This window comes from Papio anubis, chromosome 7 (assembly GCF_008728515.1).
Source record: "Papio anubis isolate 15944 chromosome 7, Panubis1.0, whole genome shotgun sequence".
Lineage (NCBI taxonomy): Eukaryota > Metazoa > Chordata > Mammalia > Primates > Cercopithecidae > Papio > Papio anubis.
The window spans coordinates 53,858,250-53,878,220 of NC_044982.1; the positions used below are offsets into that span (position 1 = coordinate 53,858,250).

A 19,971-nucleotide genomic window follows, 5' to 3' on the forward strand; every position below is an offset into this window, starting at 1 on the left:
TTCTGTCACCCAGGCTGGAGTGCAGTGGCGTGATCTTGGCTCACTGTGACCTCTGCCTCCTGGGTTCAAGTGATTCTCCTGCCTCAGCCTCCTGAGTAGCTGGGACCACAGGTGCAGGCCACCATGCCTTGCTAATTTTTTGTATTTTTGGTAGAGGCGGGGTTTCACCATGTTGGCCAGGCTGGTCTCGAATTCCTGACCTCAGGTGATCCACGTGCCTCGGCCTCCCAAAGTGCTGGGATTACAGGCTTGAGCCACTGTACCTGGCCTAAACTCATTAGTAATTTTAGATCATCATTTTCAAATTGTGTATTTAGGTTTTATGAATATGTTTATATTCAGAAGTTTGATTATTATTATTTTTTCATCTTTAAAAAAGGAATTTTATTATTTTCCATCACATGAATGAACTTGGAGGACATATTTGTCAAAACGAGCAAGGCACAAAGATTATTATTTCATGATTTCACTTACAAAGGGATTCTAAAAAACTTAATCTTATTGAAGTAGAGAGTAAAGTGGTGACCACCAGACACCAAGGTATTTAGGAGAAAGGAGGGTTTGAAAAGATGTTGATAAAAAAATACATAATTGGCCGGGCGCGGTGGCTCAAGCCTGTAATCCCAGCACTTTGGGAGGCCGAGACGGGCGGATCATGAGGTCAGGAGATCGAGACCATCCTGGCTGACACGGTGAAACCCCGTCTCTACTAAAAAATACAAAAAACTAGCTGGGCGAGGTGGCGGGCGCCTGTAATCCCAGCTACTCGGGAGGCTGAGGCAGGAGAATGGCGTGAACCCGGGAGGCGGAGCTTGCAGGGAGCTGAGATCCGGCCACTGCACTCCAGCCTGGGCGGCAAAGCGAGACTCCGTCTCAAAAAAAAAAACAAACAAAAAAAAAACATAATTATAGTTAATAGAAAGAATAAGTTCAAGAGATATTTTTGTACAGTGTAGTGACTATAGATCAAAATAATGTATTTGTAGTTTTGAAAAATGCTGACAATGTCACTTGCTTTTGCCACAGAAACGTTAACTGTGTGGCATAATTACCTAGAATTAAGCATTTGATAATGTATATATACTTCCAAATATTATGTTTTACAAAATAAATATACATTTATTGATTACAGATGGTAATGGTAGGAAAGCCACTGAAAGGGCAGGCGTTGCTTATGGTCTTATGACTGGCCACTTTGTGAACACAATAAACAAGTTTGCATTAAAAAACCAGAAAATGGTTTAATCTAAAAGTTGCCATGATCTTCAGAATTTTTTTAGAGAAAATGACCAAGAAGTTGACTACAGTTAGTTGACTAAGAATATAAGCTGTAGACTGACCTTCACCCACTAAAAAAAAAATCACATAAAATAAGAGTGAGAAATTCTTCTGAGTTGTAATATCAATATGGAAAAGAAATATTATTTCAAATTTCAAATCCACAGAGATCATTTTATTATTTTTCTACCTTTAACATTCACACTTAAAAATGAAAGATTTTGCATGGAAACGTGCTGTAAGTGTATCATAGAACATTAAATTTAAAATTCTTCACTTACAATTAACTCCTAATTTAATTTCTATGATATATTTTCTAGCAAATTTGATATGTGTCACACTGTGTAAGAATTATTATTATTATTTTTTTTGACATAGAGTCTTGCTCTGTCGCCCAGGCTGGAGTGCAGTGGCGCAGTCTTGGCTCACTGCAACCTCCGCGTCCTGGGTTCAAGCAATTCTCCTGCCTCAGTCTCCTGAGAAGCTGGGACTACAGGCCTGTGCCACCACGCCCGGCTGATTTTTGTGTTTTTCGTTAGAGATGGGGTTTCACCATGTTGGTAAGGCTGGTCTCAAACTCCTGACCTCGTGATCCACCTGCCTTGGCCTCCCAAAGTGCTGGGATTACAGGCGTGAGCCACCACGCCTCACCTGTGTAAGAATTTAATAAGATTTTCCTTTTACAAGCAGAGAAAAACAATGCTAAGTTATTTAATCCTCTCACCTGTGGACAGTGTTTGCCTTTTATCTTAATTAACTGATGTGAAAGTTATATTGATAAGCAAACTCTCTAGTTAAAACCAATTTTTGAGTGCATTAAAAATACCAACTTTCTCATCACAACCTACAAAGTACCATGTAAAATGACATAGCATGAAGACAACAGTGAGAAAACTGTAGCCATCTCATAGAAAAAGAAGGGCTGTGATGAATACACAGTTAGAAGACACATAATAGGACAAACAAAACTAAAGATAACTAGGAAATAAAATAAACAGAATTTCTCTTTAAATTCAGCAAGATTTAGCTTTTCAGCATGGAAAAATGTTATCTCCACATGAAGAATCAATCTTATTTCTTCACTATTAATATTTTCCTTCTCTGACTTGAACTTACAAACTAACTGTAGCAGGAATATTTGTGGCTTATCATGGAGCATTTGTTACACAGCAAGTATTGTATGTTTGTTTGCTACATTTATATATAAAAAAAATCCTCATGACTTGTGAAGCATCCCTAGTTCTTACTTGAACAAATTGACTCAATAAATATATAAATTTGCTTATGTCAATTATAATGAGAATAAACTAAGTAAAAAAAAAATAGGCTTATGTAGAATTCTTCGAGTAAAAGAACAAATGGAATGTCCTAATTAAATAAAATATAATACACAATTTTGGAAATACATCTAAAAATTGTTTTGTGTGCACTACTAAATTTTATAAAAATCATTCTTATTAGTCATGACCAGCTCACATAATGAATACCTCATAAACTATAAAAAAAAATTATAAGAGACAAGAGAATTATAAGTCTAGCATAAGAATTAGGCAAAGAAAAACAGAAAATTCTGAATCATAAGTCAGAAGATTTTACAGTAATGAATTTAATAAAAAGCAGAGTATAGATTTGCTTTCAGCATTTTTGAGGTTTTCAGTTTTCTAGTAAATTAGTCACCTTATTAAAATATTTGTTTTGTTCCAATATTGCTCTGTTCTTCTGAAAACAGGTACAAACTCATACTCACCCAAACACACTTACTCTATAATTTTCTTGCACCTATGGTTTATTTTTAGAGTAATATATGTGCATAGCTAACTCTATGTAAATCAAAACTAAAATTCTGTATGTTTGCAGGCAGAGAGACCACATGTTCAAAGAAAAATACATAACACATTTTTTAAAATGTTTAAGCAGAACTCAGAATTTTAAGACTCAGGATTTTATTTATATTTATAAATAATTTTTATTATACCCATAAAAATGACCCTGTAATCAATAGCAATTTAATTGTACATTTTAAAGTAACTAAAAATGTAGAGTATCAAGAAACTTCATCTGCCTTGATGTGATTAATACATAAATTATATGCCTATATCAAAATATGCCATGTATGGCATAAATATAAACAGATACTATGCACCCACAAAAATTAAGAATGATTTTTATTATTAATAAGACTTGCTTTTTCAGTAAAACTTTGAATTCATTGTAAGGATGGGTTTTAGAAAATAAAATATTAATATAAAACTATTAATGGCTAAATTGTGAAAAATCATTTTCTGGTTGTTATTATATAATTTAAAATGCTAAATGAAATTAACTTCTGCAGGCATGAATAACCTAATATAATTAAAGTAAAAATTGTCAAATTCAGTTTTTAATATTTAATTCTTCTTCCTTAGAGACCTGGTTAGAAAAGAAATGGGGACACAACATTACAGAATTTCAACAGCGATTTGATGGAATTTTGACGGAAGGAGAAGGTCCAAGAAGGCTTAAGAACTTGTATTTTCTCTACTTAATAGAACTAAGGGCTTTATCCAAAGTGTTACCATTCTTCGAGCGCCCAGATTTTCAACTCTTTACTGGAAATAAAATTCAGGATGAGGAAAACAAAATGTTACTTCTGGAAATACTTCATGAAATCAAGTAAATTATATATTACAATTTATACATTAATAGAAGAGTGACAAGTAATGTACAAAATAAATTTTCTTTTTCTTTTTCTTTTTTTTGAGACAGGATCTCCCTCTGTTGCCCAGGCTGGAGTGCAGTGGCACGATCATGGCTCACTGCAGCCTCAATCTCCTGGGCTCGAGCAGTCCTCCCATCTCAGCCCAAGTAGCTGGGACTATATGTGCAAACCACCACACCGGGCTAATTTTTGTATGTTTTGTAGAGATGGGGTTTTGTCATGTTGTCCAGGCTGGTCTCGAACTCCTGGGCTCAAGTGATCCACCCACCTTGACCTCCCAGAGTGCTGGGATTACAGGTGCAGGCCACTGTGCTCTGCCTGAAATTTTAAAGTATTCATTTAGAGAAAGGAAAACTATTTAGAACATAATTAAAAGTTAATTTTGCTTGTAGGTCTTTTCAAATTGAATTTTGCTTTTGTTTTTATTTTGACTTGGGTACTGAGAGGCACACATTTTTAGTTTTAAGAGCCATTCTTTTAGTATTTGATAATGTATTATTTTCATGTTTATTTGAACAAATTGGATTTGGGGTCAAATTTCGGTACTTATAGTTATCTTATGCAGTTAGAATCGAGATTTGAGGCTTGAGGATAAGAATTTGTTTTGGGCATTGGAGTATTGGTTTTACTATGTTTTCTCCTCTTTATTTATCATGACCAGTAAAATGTTGTATTAGCAGTACTTTTAATATTTACAACACATGAAAATGAATATTCTCTGTTTTAAAATGCAGGTCATTTCCTTTGCATTTTGATGAGAATTCATTTTTTGCTGGGGATAAAAAAGAAGCACACAAACTAAAGGTAATTATTTTATACTTTATCTTAATCGTTAGATACAAACTGATTAACACTTATGCAGATACGAATATAAACCCATAGATAGTACTCACAGAAGTAGAGAGTAGGCCACGTGCGGTGGCTCAGGCCTGTAATCCCAGCACTTTGGGAGGCTGAGGTGGGAGGATTGCTTGAGCCCTGGAGTTCAAGACCAGCTTGGGCAACATCGTGTGAAACCCTGTCTTTAATTAAAAAAAAAAAAAAAAAGAGTAGAATGGTGGTTACCACAGGCTGGGGGTTGGGGGTGGGTGGGGAAAAAGGAGATGTTGATCCATGGGTACAAAGTTTCAGTTAGGGAGAATAAGATTTAGTGATCTGCTGCACAGAATGGTAACTGTGGTAATAATGCATTGTATATTGCAAAATTGCCGAAAGTGTAGATTTTAAAGTTTCCACTATACAAAAAATGATTAGGTGAGGTGATGGATTTGTTAATTAGCCTGGTTTAATCACTTCACATTGTAAATACACATTAAAACATCACATTGTATCCATAAACCTATAAAATTTTTGTCAATTAAAAAATAAATACATGTATGTATACTTAACAGTAAATCTTGTTATATACATCTTGAAATTAATAAGAAAAAAATCAGAATCATTATCTTTCTTTTCCTCAAAAAAATCAAGTCCAAAGGCAGGTGCCACTTAAAGTCTATTTTGCATTATATTCAAAGTAACACTGATATCTGTATATTGCTGTACACCTTATAGATGCCTTTCACATTGATGATCTCATGTAATAGATGTAATAAATTAAAGGAAATGGATCCAATGCATGAGTAGCATATTAGTCTATCTTTTGCTGAAGAGAATTCTGAAGATGATATTAATTAACAGGTCTTCATTAGTGGGAGAAGGCACAGTGTGATGTTTTGTCATTCATCTTTTTTATTGTTATTGAGAAAGGATCTCACTCTGTCACCTAGGCTGGAGTGCAGTGATATGATCACGGCTCATTGCTACCTTGAAATTCTGTGCTCAAGCGATCCTCCCACCTCAGCTTTCTGAGTAGCTTGAGTAGCTGGGACCACAGGCATGTACTACCATGCTTACCTAATTTTTTTTTTTTTTTTTTTTTCAGTAGAGACAGGGTTTTGCTCTGTTGCCCAGGCTGGTCTCAAACTCCTGGGCTCAAGTGGTCCTCCCACCTCAGTCTTCCAAAGTGCTGGGATTATAGGCATGAGCCATTGCACCCCCTTCCATTCATCTTATTCACTGGGAATTAAAGACAGTTACGAATACCAGTGTGCAGTTGGGAAAGAATAGATTCAATACCCCACAGAATGGGGTCTTGTCATTGCCTTGCCTTTTAATAGGGTCTAACCTCAGGCAAGACAATCTCTGAGTATGTATTTGCCACATAATACTATAAATATCAAACATCACCAGGAAGATTTATTACACACTCATTATGTGCACAGCACAATTTTTTGTCATTAAAAGGAAAGAGAGCTTCCACCCTCAAGGGATTTCAAGAAGGGGTCAAGTAAAATTATATTTCTCTTCTCTCTTACAAAGTTCTACTGGTAAGTAGAGGCAGGTGGCCCTCCATACTACTGGGCTTGATCTGATTTTTTATATATATACACACACACACACACGCAATTATATATATGTACATATGAAATCTCATACATATATATCACAGAATCTTTGTAGAGTAATATTATTGAGTAGTTTTTTTTTTTTAAGGTAGGTTTAAAATTAGTACCTCTTGCTTGGATGTCATCTGGTTATAGAAAAATAGTAAAAATAAAGTTAGTACCTCTTACTGAACAGGTACTGAAACACAAGATAGAGAATATTGTTAAGATTTGGTAACAATTAACAATGATTTGGGCTTTGTCTTAATAAAGATACTGGATATAGATACTAGATATGGTAGATATGTATAGATAGATTTCTGTATAAATATGTCTGGTTTCATACATATTGTATATATATTTTTGTTTTTTTGTTTTTTTTTTTTTGAGACGGAGTCTCGCTGTGTCTCCCAGGCTGGAGTGCAGTGGCGTGATCTCGGCTCACTGCAAGCTCCGCCTCCCGGGTTCACGCCATTCTCCCGCCTCAGCCTCCCAAGTAGCTGAGACTACAGGCGCCCGCCACCACGCCCGGCTAGTTTTTTGTATTTTTAGTAGAGACGGGGTTTCACCATGTTAGCCAGGATAGTCTCGATCTCCTGACCTCGTGATCCACCCGCCTCGGCCTCCCAAAGTGCTGGGATTACAGGCTTGAGCCACCGCGCCCGGCCTATTTTTGTTTTTTTAAGAGATAAGGTCTTATTTTGTCACCAAAGTTGAAGTGCAGAGGCACAATCATAGCTCACTACAGCCTGGAACTCCTGGGTTCAAGCCGTCTTCCCACCTCAGCCCCCTGAGTAGCCAGGACTACAGGCTGGCACCACTATGCCCTGCTAACTTTTAAAATTTTTTTGTTGAGTTGGGGGGGTCTCACTGTTTTTGCCCAGGCTGGTCTTGAACTCTTGGCCTCAAGCAATCCGCCTGTCTTGGCCTCCGAAAGTGCTGGGAGTACAGGTGTGAGCCACCACCATAGCCAGCCTGATTTCATCAAAATATTTACAAATATCTTCCTCTGCTTCTTATTCTTTCTTTCTGTAATGAAAGAAGCTGCTTTTATGCACTCAGTTTTTTTTGCTGTTAGATAATACTTATTCTTGACTTCCCATCTACCTCCTACTTGAAGCATTCTTGCTACAAATACATACCTCAGTGCTTATATAATCTGCCTAAACAGCTTCCAGGAACTAGAAAGTGAGGGGGAAGATGCTGTAATAAGACTTCTTTTTTTCCTACTATTTTCAATATGTTCCTTTTTTTTTAGTTTACTTGCTGCTTTATTGGAAAGTGTTCTGGCATCAGCTCTTTTTAAATCGTGCAGATTAGAAGGATTTCTCACAGTGTTTTAATTTGATCAAAACTCGGAAACACCTTTAATGTCCTATGAAGTTTAGGTAGAGATTCTTTATGTAACAGAGAATTTTTCTGAATCTTTTACAGGAAAGATGTAAAAAACAAAACATGCTACTATCAAAGATTTACTTTTTTAAAAAGTGGTTTCTGGTAAACATCGATTTGAACAGTCATATTTATAAATTAATTTTAAAAATCTCATCTTGTTTCCTTAGTACCCTATCAATGTATGGTTAGAAGTAGAGGACTTATATGAAGGAGAATTATTTAGCATTCAATTCAAATAGAATTTGATCTCATTTGAAGACTTGTAAAATATTTGAGAATTTGCGCAAGAACTGGTCAGTTGGTTTCACTGAATATGAATCACAGAATGCTTGATCATTCTGTCGACTGGCTGTAATTTCAAGTGATGACCTAAAACTGTATGTCTAAACAAGTAAAATCTGTAAGTGATTTAGGTACTGGTTATTTTAAGGACCATACTTTTTCTAACCTGAGATAATTAGGGGATATACTCAAGTTATTGTACATGATTGTTATTTGTTAAGTCACAAGGATTTTCTCCTGTGAAATCCTTACTAATTTTTACTAATTTGATCTAGTAAATTTCTAGCCTATTAATTTGGTCCTAGCATATTAAGTTCACTTAAGCAGAAGATGCATGCTATTTGATGTGCTTGGTTTTAATTTTACAGTGTTTATTTGGCTATTGTAAGCAACCATGCCTGCTCTCTGTACATGTCATACAAAGACTTACTCAAGAGCTGTCACTTTCAAGTATTTGAATTAACGTAGAATCGGACATTGAAATTAGCATCTACAAAAGCAAGCACAATCTTTTAGAACAGAGGCTTCCACTTTGGGAGGCCGAGACGGGCGGATCACGAGGTCAGGAGATCGAGACCATCCTGGCAAACACACTGAAACCCCGTCTCTACTAAAAAAATACAAAAAAACTAGCCGGGCGAGGTGGCGGGTGCCTGTAGTCCCAGCTGCTTGGGAGGCTGAGGCAGGAGAATGGCGTGAACCCCGGAGGTGGAGCTTGCAGTGAGCTGAGATCCAGCCACAGCACTCCAGCCTGGGCGACAGAGCGAGACTCCGTCTCAACAAAAAAAAAAAAAAAAAAAAAAAAAAGAACAGAGGCTTCCAACTCTCACAAATATGAGAGTCTCTTATACTCAGGAACTTTCAAGGCCTCTTCTCATGACAGAGTATTTTTAGTATCTGTTGATTTTGAAAATATGATTGCCAAAAAGCTACCATGCATTTAGTAACACTTTTAAAGTAAAAGTTGTGTGTTATTGATCATAACATTTCTATCCATTTGGAAATATATAGTGCATACATGTGAGCTATTTATTTTGTGGTATACAGTCTTGTCTCCATGTGGATTTTGTAGATCCTCATAATAACTATTAAGTCTTCTAGAAGTCAACAGCTCATAGGATGGGAACATGTTCTTTAGAGTAACCTTATTACTCTGTTATTATTGTTAAAAGTATGATTTTTCTATAAGTTTTGGTCAAAGCTGTAGTTTAAAGGAAACCTAAAAGATCACAGAATCTTTGTAGAGTAATATTACTGGTTAGTTTTTTTAAAGTAGGTTTAAAATTAGTACCTCTTGCTTGGATGTCATGTGGTCATAAAAATAAAAAAATTAGTACCTCTTACTGGACAGGTACTGAAACCAAGATAGAGAATATTATTAAGATATGGTAACAATGGGCCAGGCATGGTGGCTCACGCCTGTAATCCCAGCACTTTGGGAGGCTGAGGCGGGCGGATCACAAGGTCAGGAGATCGAGACCATCCTGGCTAACATGGTGAAACCCCGTCTCTACTGAAAATACAAAAAAGTAGCCGGGCGTGATGGCGGGCGCCTGTAGTCTCAGCTACTCAGGAGGTTGAGGCAGGAGAATGGTGTGAACCCGAGAGGTGGAGCTTGCAGTGAGCCAAGATCCTGCCACTGCACTCCAGCCTGGGTGACAGGGCGCTGCTCCCTCTCAAAAAAAAAAAAGAAACCTTCTTCACTCATTCCCTCCCTCATTCCTTCTGGTAAATGATGGTCTCTAACCCTGCCTCACCCTCCTTTCTCCACCTATTGACATGTAGTTAATCATCTACAATGGACACCTTGACAAAGTTATTTTGTATATTTTTGCAGATAGTTTAGCTTTGGAGTCAGGCAGGCCTGGGTTCTAAGTTTTTTTGTTTACTAGTGTGGGAATTTAGGCAAGTTACCTAAACACTCTGAATCTTGTTTTTTACATTAGGTGTAGATTATAATAATATCTACCTTTGGATTCATGGTGAAGATTAAATGAGATTGTATATGTAAGGATCTGGTATGTAAAATCAATGAATATTAGTGCTCTTCTCATTTTTGGTACCCCATAGTACCTTGCACAGTGTTAGGCACATAGAACGTGCTCTGAAAATACTCAGTAATTGACTGTATAGTACATCTTAATAAAATTTTGTTAAATTGTTTTCAGGAGGACTTTCGACTGCATTTTAGAAATATTTCAAGAATCATGGATTGTGTTGGTTGTTTTAAATGTCGTCTGTGGGGAAAGCTTCAGGTAAGCAAATCTAGTCATTCCTATTTCTCATTTACCCTTTGCATGAATAATTTTCTAATTTTTATTTTTTTCTTATTTCTGTTATAGACTCAGGGTTTGGGCACTGCTCTGAAGATCTTGTTTTCTGAGAAATTGATAGCAAATATGCCAGAAAGTGGACCTAGTTATGAATTCCATCTAACCAGACAAGAAATAGTATCATTATTCAATGCATTTGGAAGGTTAGTTTGAATGTACTGAAATTGCTTCTGGTAGCCAAGTAAGTCTAAAGCAACATATATGCTCTCAGAAAAAACTGGGTAAGGAATATCCTTTTTATTTTATTTATTTATTTAGTTTTGAGATGGAGTCTTGGTCTGTAGCCCAGGCTGGAGTGCAGTAGTGTGATCTCGGCTCACTGCAACCTCTGCCTTCTGGGTTCAAGTGATTCTCCCAACTCAGCCTCCCAAGTAGCTGGGACTACAGGTGCATGACACCACACCTGACTAATTTGTGTGTGTGTGTGTGTGTGTGTAGTTTTAGTAGAAACAGGGTTTCACCATGTTGGCCAGGCTGGTCTTGAACTCCTGACCTCCGGTGATCTGCCTGGCTCCACCTCTGAAAGTGCTGGATTACAGGCGTGAGCCACTGCGCCCAGCCAGGAATTTTTTTTTTTGAAGAAATTATTTCATTACAGAATTATGGGATATTATGAAATACCTCAAGTATGTAGACATATACAATTGGTACATGATGGTCTTTATTTCCATCTGTTGACTTTTGTAATCATAATTAGGGCGCGGCACGGTGGCTCATGCCTGTAATCCTAGCACTTCGGGAAGCCGAGGTGGGTGGATCACTTCAGGCCAGGAGTTCGAGACCAGCCTGGCCAACTCTACTAAAAATACAAAAAATTAGCCAGGCATGGTGGAGCATGCCTGTGGTCCCAGCTGCTCAGGAGGCTGAGGCAGAAGAATCGCTGGAACCTGGGAGGCACAGGTTGCAGTGAGCCAAGATCATATCACTGCACTCCAGCCAGGGCAACAGAAGAGCAAGACACTATCTCAAAAAAAAAAAAAAGAAAAAAATGTGCATACATGTAAATATAAAATCATAATTATAATTACTGATTGAATTTTAATATTCATCTTATTGAATTTGTATATTAAAAATTGTTTAAAAGCACATTTTTTTTGCTATCCAATTATTTTTGTGGTGCTAGAAAAATCATGTTTAACATAGGTGTACATGTAAATCTCTTTGTGAATTCACCATTATATAAAAAGGTTAACGATTCTTTTTAAAACAATTATTTCCCATCAAAATGATTAAAGAAAAGCATGAAATAAGGAACTTATATTAAAATATTTGCAGATGCATTCTTTCTGGCCTATCATGCAAGAAATGCTGAGATTTATAAAAATTAATATTTTTTAAAGGACTACATTTCCTCATTTAAAAAATATTATAATTTTGGGCTTGAAATAATTGACCTTCAAAATTGTGTCTCTCGCACCCAGGGGTTTGATAGTTAATATTTCATTAATTATTCTACTATTTTTTCATGATAGAGAGCAGAACTAAGTGCACTCAAAATGAACAAAATTTACTTTACAAAAATTACTGAAAACAATGTAGTCATACATTTAATATTCTTACTCTTTATAGGCCAATAGCATTGATTCTTTCTACATTTACTAAATATGGTGTATTTTAAGTATTCATATACTTATGCATTTAAAAATAGTTATAGTTCTGTTTATATACTTTATACTTATATTCTTTAATATTAAGCATATGAATACTTTTATGAATACTTATGCCTAAATATTATATTTGTATACATACATATTTTATACCAAATACTATATGCTTTAATATAAAGGGAGTATACTTATGAATGCTTAAAATACAGAAGTATTTAAATACTTATGTATCTCATACTTAGGTATTTGATTGATTGACTGATGTGATCTCAGCTCACTGAAACCTCCGCCTCCCAGGCTCAATAGATTCTCCCACCTTAGTCACCTGAGTAGCTGGGATACAGGCACACACCACCATGCTGGGCTAATTTTCTTATTTTTTGTAGAGAGAGGGTTTTGCCATATTGCCCTTGCTGGTCTCAAACTCCTGGACTCAAGTGGTCCGCTCGCCTTGGCCTTCCAAAGCACTGGGATTACAGGCATGAGCTACTGCACCTGGCTATTTTATTTATTTAAAAGAATTTGGTTTTTTAGAGATAGGATCTGGCTATGTTGCCCAGGCTGGAGTGCAGTGGAATGATCATAGCTCACTGTAACCTTGAACTCCTGGGCTCAAGCAGTTCTACTTCAGGTTTCCAAGTAGCTACGACTACAGGTACACACAGCCATGACTGGCTGATTTTTAAATTTTTTTTGTAGAGACCGGGTCTCCCTGTGTTGCCCAGGCTGGTCTCAAATTCCTGGCCTCAAGCAGTTCTCCCATCTTGGCCTCAAAAACTACTGGGTTTACAGGAGTGAATCACTGAATCTGGCATGCATATTTAAATACTTTTAAAATAACTAATTTCTGGACATTAATACCTTAGTTTTACCATGTCAAATTAAGAACTTAAAATATATTAAAATATATTAAATGTTTTATGCACCTGAAATTTATTGAAATAAGTTACTTTAAAAATGTTGTTTTAAAATGCAAAGTGAGTAACTTTTACAGATAAAATTTATCTAAGATGGTTTCTGAGTGAAATATTTTTTGGTTACAGAATTTCTACAAGTGTGAAAGAATTAGAAAACTTCAGGAACTTGTTACAAAGTATTCATTAAAGAAAACAAGCTGATATGTGCCTGTTTCTGGACAGTGGAGGCCAAAGAGTGGAATTTCATTCAAAAGCATAATAGCAATGACAGTCTTAAGCCAAACATTTTATATAAAGTTGCTTTTGTAAAGGAGAATTATATTGTTAAGTAAACACATTTTTAAAAAATTGTGTTAAGTCTATGTATAATACTACTGTGAGGAAAAGTAATACTTTAATAATGTGGTACAAATTTTAAAGTTTAATATTGAATAAAAGGAGGATTATCAAATTCATATATGATAAAAGTGAATGTTCTAAGTGTCTGAAACTAGCATTTTGTGTAATAAGATGTAATATAAATAAAACTATGGTAAATGTGGCAAGCATTTAATAGGAAAATGCTAAGGAGGCCTCATGAATGACCCGTAATTAGCAACGTAGAATTTTTCAATACGTTTAGGGTTGCTGGATTTAGCAAATAAAAATAAAGATTGTCTAGTTAGATTTGAATTTCAGATAAACAACAATTAGTTTTTTAACATGTTACATGGAATATTTGGAAAATACTTATACTAAAAAATTATTTGTTTGAAATTCAAATTTAACTGGGAGTCTTGTATTTTATCTGGCAATCCTAAAATACATTGGTATGAAACAAATCACTTTTAGAATGATATTGCTATTTTGATTGGGTTATTTTTGTGTGTAGAAATGTACAATAACAACTCAAAGGCACAGGAGATTTCTAAACATTGTGAAAAGTTGAATAGATTATATATTTATTCTCATAATACTTTCCCTAATACTAAATAAAATTTGGGGAACACTTTTTATTTTTATATAATTTCCAATTTACAGAAAAGTTTCAAAAATAGTACAAAGAGCTCTCTTACCCAGATTCACTAATTGTTCATATGTACTTTATCTTTCATGCTTTCTTTGTACACACACGCGCACACACACACTCACATGCACATACACATGCGCACACACACAATTTTTCCTCAATCATTTGAAAGTCAGTTACAGGCATCATGCCCCTTTAACCCTAAATACTTCAGTGTGTAATACTGAATAATTTCTAAAAATGATTTTCTCAGAAAAAAAGAAAAAACCTCCCACAATTCTGGAACTATACTACTATAACCCTTAGAATAAATAATAATTTCAAGTTCCAGTCTAAAGTTCTTTTTGAGTTTTGTTGCCCGTTTTACGCTTGATGTGTATAGTAATAGGGTAGGCTATTTATTTTATTAAAATTTTTTTTTAGAGACAAGGTTTTGCTGTGTTGCCCAGGCTGGAACTTGACCTCCTGGGCAGAAGTGATCTTCCCACCTCAGCCTCCCGAGTAGCTGGGAATACAGGTGTCTGCACCATACCCAGTTTAAGTTTTGTTTTTTATACACGAAGTTCCTTTGTCTCCCTAAAACTGAACTGTAATTTTGGGAGGTTTTCATTAATGGAAGCTCTTCATTTATAAAGCTATTTGAAGGGGTTTAGGAATTTATATCACATGGTAATTGTAGAGAAAAAGCTATATACCTCAAAATCATGTGCCCTCTTTACATATGTCTTATCAGGTATAACATGTTGAAATGTCCCATTATTAGTAGAGTGGGGTTTATTTATATAGTGGTTAAGAAATGTCAGTTGACACTGCTGTACACTTTTTCTTCTGTGTCCCTAAGGCCTGCTACAGTGCCAAGCACATACTTGGTATCCAATAAATATTTGTTGGATGAATGTATGCATATGTATTCAGTATATTTTAAATGAATAATCGCAGAACTAAGTTTAATAATGTGACCCATTTTCCTCTGCCACTTCATTTTCTCTAAGGCAGGAAAAGAAAGACATTAACCCACTAAATAAGTCAATCCTTTTGGAGACTCAAAAGACTATGAAGTGATCACTCTACATAAAATACAGTGTGGGTTCAAATGGCCATTTTTTGTGTATCCCTCTCTCTCATCTTATGCTTCCTTTCCTTTTTTTTTTTTTTAACAGCCAATCCTTTTGAAGGAATATTCTTACCTCTACTTTGTCACCTTCCACTGGCTCCGCAACTGAAATCTGCCGTTTGGCTGTATAGTTAACAGTCCCTTCCTGTGAAGTCTAAAATCAATTCTAAATCCACAGTTTAATTCACAAGCTATTACTTATTTGACATTTTTGACAACCTGTACTTGAAAGATTTATTCCCTTGATTTTTTACATTTTGCTCACTCCTGAACTCCCCCTTTTTAGCTTCTTCATTTATTCCTTTAATGTTATTCCTCAGGCCTCCATTTTTTTTTCCTCTTAATCATAACACCACTTCTCACGCTTGGGTCATTTCAGTTCAGCAATTCCTAAATCCTTGTCTTTAGCCAAACTCCTCAATCCATCTGCCTGCTGCACTTTACTTGGTTGTCCCACAGACACCTGTGTGTGTCTTAAAACATTCATTGTCTGCAAAACCTACTCTAATGCCTGTGTTCCTTACTTTGGTTAATTTTAGAACCATTATATTCTATGTTTTCTAGGCTTATTCCTCTTCTCCACCTTCCCCTATCATTTAGTGTTTAAGTTTTACTGATTTTATCTCCACCTCTCTGATACATCACTCTTTCATCTTCATTGATATTATTAATACCTACAGTACTAACCTGCCTCCTATACCTAGCTGGTCTCCTATTTGTTGCTCAATGTTACCAGAGTAGGCTTTCTAGAAGCACTCTGACAGCATTACTCCCTAATACCCTTCCATGACTTCAGGAACCTTCAGGAGAAAGCCAAACCCCTCTGGTTGGTGTACAAGGTCTTCTGATGTGTAATGTGTTTCCTCCACCGAATGTTCTGGTGAAACAGACTTAACAGTTCTTCAAAAGCCCTGTATGGCCAGGTTTCCCGCCTTGGTAAATGCTGTACTCTTTGCATCAAGTGCGCTGGTCATCCTTCCCCAACTTGGAAAATTCCTATGCATCTTGCAGGCCTGACATAAGCATTTCCTCTGTAAAATCTCCCTTGCTCCACTCAAGGAGAGTCATCTAACTTCTACTTCTGTGTCACCACTGTAATTACAACCTACCTCTATTGTATGTCACTTAAATTGTACTGTATTGTTTTATTTTTCAAAAGTCTTCTTCACTAGAATGTGAGCTCCTTAAGGGCAGGAAAAGGAACCTTTTTATTTTTTGCATCTCCATAGCATAGTTTTTGGCATATGAACGTTTAATAAATGTTTGTTGAATAAATTGATTTTAAAGTGACATCTTTATTATATTAGAGGTCCTACCTTTATTCCAAATACTTTCACTCCCTTCACTTTACAGCAAGGGTCAGTAGAGTCCCAAGGATTTGTAGACTTCAGGGGGTCAATAAAGCTGAAATTGTATTCAAGATTTGGTATGGTTTTTGGTGGGTCATCAAAAGGGTCTATTCTGGGAAGAAAAGGAACTTCTTTCATGAGCAAATTGTGTTAAGCATCATTGAAGAATTTCTTGAATAATCAAAGAATACCTTCCTAGGATTATAAGGTAGATAAATGGATTCCTGTTTAAGATTCTAAAGGGACGGGGAGAGGTGTTACAAATTATTTCATACAACAATTTTTCTTAGCTTAATGTTTGAATAAAAATGTACTATCTAATAATGTATTGGCATTTTAAACTGCATGGCACTTCATGTCAAACTGGTGTATATTAAGTGATACGACAAATTATGCGATCACTAAAGGCAAACTATCATTTGTAACTCCTGATTTTTTTCTCTTTTTTTTTTTTTTTGTGGTAGCACTATGTTTTCATCCTTATATGATAGAAACTTAGTCCATTATAAGAGATGAAGAAAACCAGACCTCTAAATAAAAGCACAAACACTTTTATTTTCAATAGTAGTGTTTTGTTACAATTTAGTGAAACAACAAATAAATACATTCATTGGCCACAGCTATACTTTTACAACCAGTTTGAAACTGATTATATAGCTGAGAAACACTGTTAAACAATAAAAAAGGCAGCTATGCATAAAAAAGCCACTTTAGCTATAAATTATTTTCCATAAAACTACAACCAACTACAATGAGTGGTAAAAGTTTCAAAATTAATGGCCACCCAAGTGAAATGATGAAAACAAATACTGCTAATCACTATAGAATTACACACGTAAGTAATGAAATTCACTTTTTAATGAACAAAAATGAAGGTTTGATATTGTCATCATGTGCTTCAGTGCAGGATGAACAGGGAATCGGTAGCCCTTTGATTTTATAAACAACTTTCGAGACCAAACTTAAAGTGCTCCTAGTGCTTTGGAATTTTTAAGCAAAGATTGGGCCAGAGTGTATCTTTATTTGTCTTTGGTGATGTGTTAGATGTGTATAAGGAGACAACTGCAAGAATTTGGGTACCCTAGTCAGTGATAAGAATAAACTTACAAATCTCAAATTTGGAACAATCAACTAATGCAGCAGAAAGAACCAAGTTATTTTTTCTGAGAAATTTTTAAAAAGTAATCTTTTTTAGTTTGGTTAAATAGGAACATTATCAAGGGGAACCTTACCAGAAAAACTTCATCACCTTGAACCCCAAGGATTAACGAAGACAATGTATCTTTTCAGACAGCTCTATCTAATGTTAGATACCTAACATTATTAGCAAAATAAACAGTTGGCATTCTGAGAAGAAATCTAACAACTGAAGTTGTAATAAAAATATGCTTTTGTCAATACCACGGTTAACTTTTTATATTATACAATTTTAAATAACTTGGTTACAATGAGAGAACTTACAAACAAACCCAAAATAATGTAAGTAAGTATATGCTTCTGATTGAATACAAAGTCATTTTGTATCATAAAAAGAAATTTATTTGTCTCTGTACTTGCCTCCCAAAAGATGGAAAGCATTAACAATTTCAGTTTTTCCTTAGGGTTTCAACCTAGTGTTTTACTTTTGTGAAGTTATTGTATCAGTTGTTAAAAAGTTGAAATACATTTTAAATAAGAGAGGAAATAACATTCTAATCAAAGTATAAAACAGAAAAGGATACTCGTATTAGTTTCAGTTCTGAAGAAATAGATAGCAGACAATTGTAGTTAGTCTTTGAGCATGTTGTGACAACTTCCCAATGTTGCTTGTTCCCTTGGCATTTTGAGGTATTCAGCATCTACTTCTTTCCATATAGACACTGGTACAAAGTGCATTTTAAAATTCTGTATTATCTTAGCCTACCATTTTCTTTTTTTTAAGATTTGGGATAGGACATTTAAGACAGTTTTAATGTAATTCTAAAAGTACTCCAATATTGTTAACCTGTGGTTTTATACTTACCTAGTTTGTACATTTACTTAAATTTGCTCATTTAGTCTAATGCTGGAATTAATTTGAATTCAATTTAATTTGGCTTTTCCCATATACAAGATATACAAATGTGAAAATCATAGGAGGAATTATATGTCTCACAAAGTATTGCACTTGAGTTCACTGCAATAATGTATCATGATTTCATTTACCTGAGGACAATCCTGATTCACTGCTATATCATGCTTCAGAGAAATCAAATGCTTTTGAAAATATATTTGTTTTAATTTAGAATTATACATTTTGTGAATAATTCTTAAATGCATCTCTAAACTTGTTTAGTCCCAAGAAGTTTCTACCAAAATCTCCCTATGCAAAAGTCACTATTGCTTTCTTGAAGAATCATGCTTAAACTACCACATATATCTCAATTATACAAAATAATCAACTGACCAATTCTATTCAAAATAGCCACACCATTTTCACTGGTATATTTTCCTCTTGAAATTATTGTGACCTCCAAAGAACACTGCTGGCCGTAACTAATGGATTACTACTATCATTTGTTTAAAATGATTGAATTTCAGTCGCTATTTTAAAATCATGCTTAAAAGAACTGTCTTCAATGATTACACATTTTCAGTAGATTTTTATAAAGAGTGAAACATTTTTATGCCTTAACTCTGCACTGTTCACACTATAAAATTTTTATTAAGATTTCCATATAGAGCATACCAATGAATATACAGACTTTGATTTTCTTAGGAAAATTGCCTTCCAGTTCAGTGTACAATATAGTATTCCAGTGTGAACATTGGCATATGACTTTGGGGACTGCAGTGACTCTTTCAGAACAAAGATAAAAGTGCACACATGCATTTGATGTTCCAAAGTCAGGATTTTTGGAGGCCATCAAGTGCCTTAAGATCTAATCTCTCTTTTCTCCTACTCCAAACTTTCCATTTTACTTCATTTTACTATGAAAAGGTCAAAAATAATAGCTGTGTTCTTTACCAAACACAGCCACACTTCCAGATTTTGTTTTCAGTTGCAACAGATAATGGAATGTTTATGTAGATGGAATTTAAACACATCGAATATACACATTTATGAAAAACAACTCAAGAATCATGACTTGGTGATGCTGTCAGTTTTGTGGTGTCACATATAAGCTATGATGATTGTTCAAATCTAAATTACTACAAGTAAAGAGCAAAGGAGCAGTATCTGTCATAGGTCCGTTCAGGTGGGGAGTGACTGTGTAACTGCTGCTGCCACACCCAGTCATGGTGCCATACCAGCCCAAACTTTGCGAATTTGGTAAACTGCAACAAAAAAAGGCAAAGAAGCCATAGGACTATGATCAGGATATAAGAAGTCATATTTGAATTTTTAGCATTTTCAATGAATTTTGTAATAAAAGCAATCAAATATATTGAAATATGTTCTTTGTCAAATAACATAATGCCTTTCCACAAATTTATTGACTTTTATCTAATATCCTGGATTCTATATCGCATTATGTTACAAAAGAATGAATAAATGCCACTTGGAACTGGTAGAACTTGATCATCAGCTGATAACAATGTAG

At 35.2% G+C, this 19,971-nt stretch overlaps 2 protein-coding genes across 3 annotated transcripts in view; one reads left to right on the forward strand and one right to left on the reverse strand.

The window, feature by feature from the left end:
- ERO1A (endoplasmic reticulum oxidoreductase 1 alpha) overlaps positions 1-19,971 on the forward strand; it is a 65,090-nt gene that overhangs the window by 43,430 nt on the left and 1,689 nt on the right. Inside the window, exons 12-16 of one of the 2 annotated variants that reach the window (XM_003901799.5) lie at positions 3,684-3,930; positions 4,711-4,780; positions 10,248-10,334; positions 10,422-10,555; positions 13,063-16,478. In XM_003901799.5, the coding sequence (XP_003901848.1) occupies positions 3,684-3,930; positions 4,711-4,780; positions 10,248-10,334; positions 10,422-10,555; positions 13,063-13,123 (599 nt within the window). In that variant the 3' untranslated portion in view covers positions 13,124-16,478. Of the gene's footprint in view, positions 1-3,683; positions 3,931-4,710; positions 4,781-10,247; positions 10,335-10,421; positions 10,556-13,062; positions 16,479-19,971 lie in introns of those variants that run through there. The other variant, XM_031668103.1, reaches the window with a different exon arrangement.
- The window catches only part of GPR137C (G protein-coupled receptor 137C), an 88,400-nt gene continuing 83,515 nt past the window's right edge, over positions 15,087-19,971 (reverse strand). Inside the window, exon 7 of the mRNA XM_009211547.4 lies at positions 15,087-19,705. Within this exon, the coding sequence (XP_009209811.2) occupies positions 19,528-19,705 (178 nt within the window). The 3' untranslated portion in view covers positions 15,087-19,527. The remainder of the gene's footprint in view (positions 19,706-19,971) is intronic.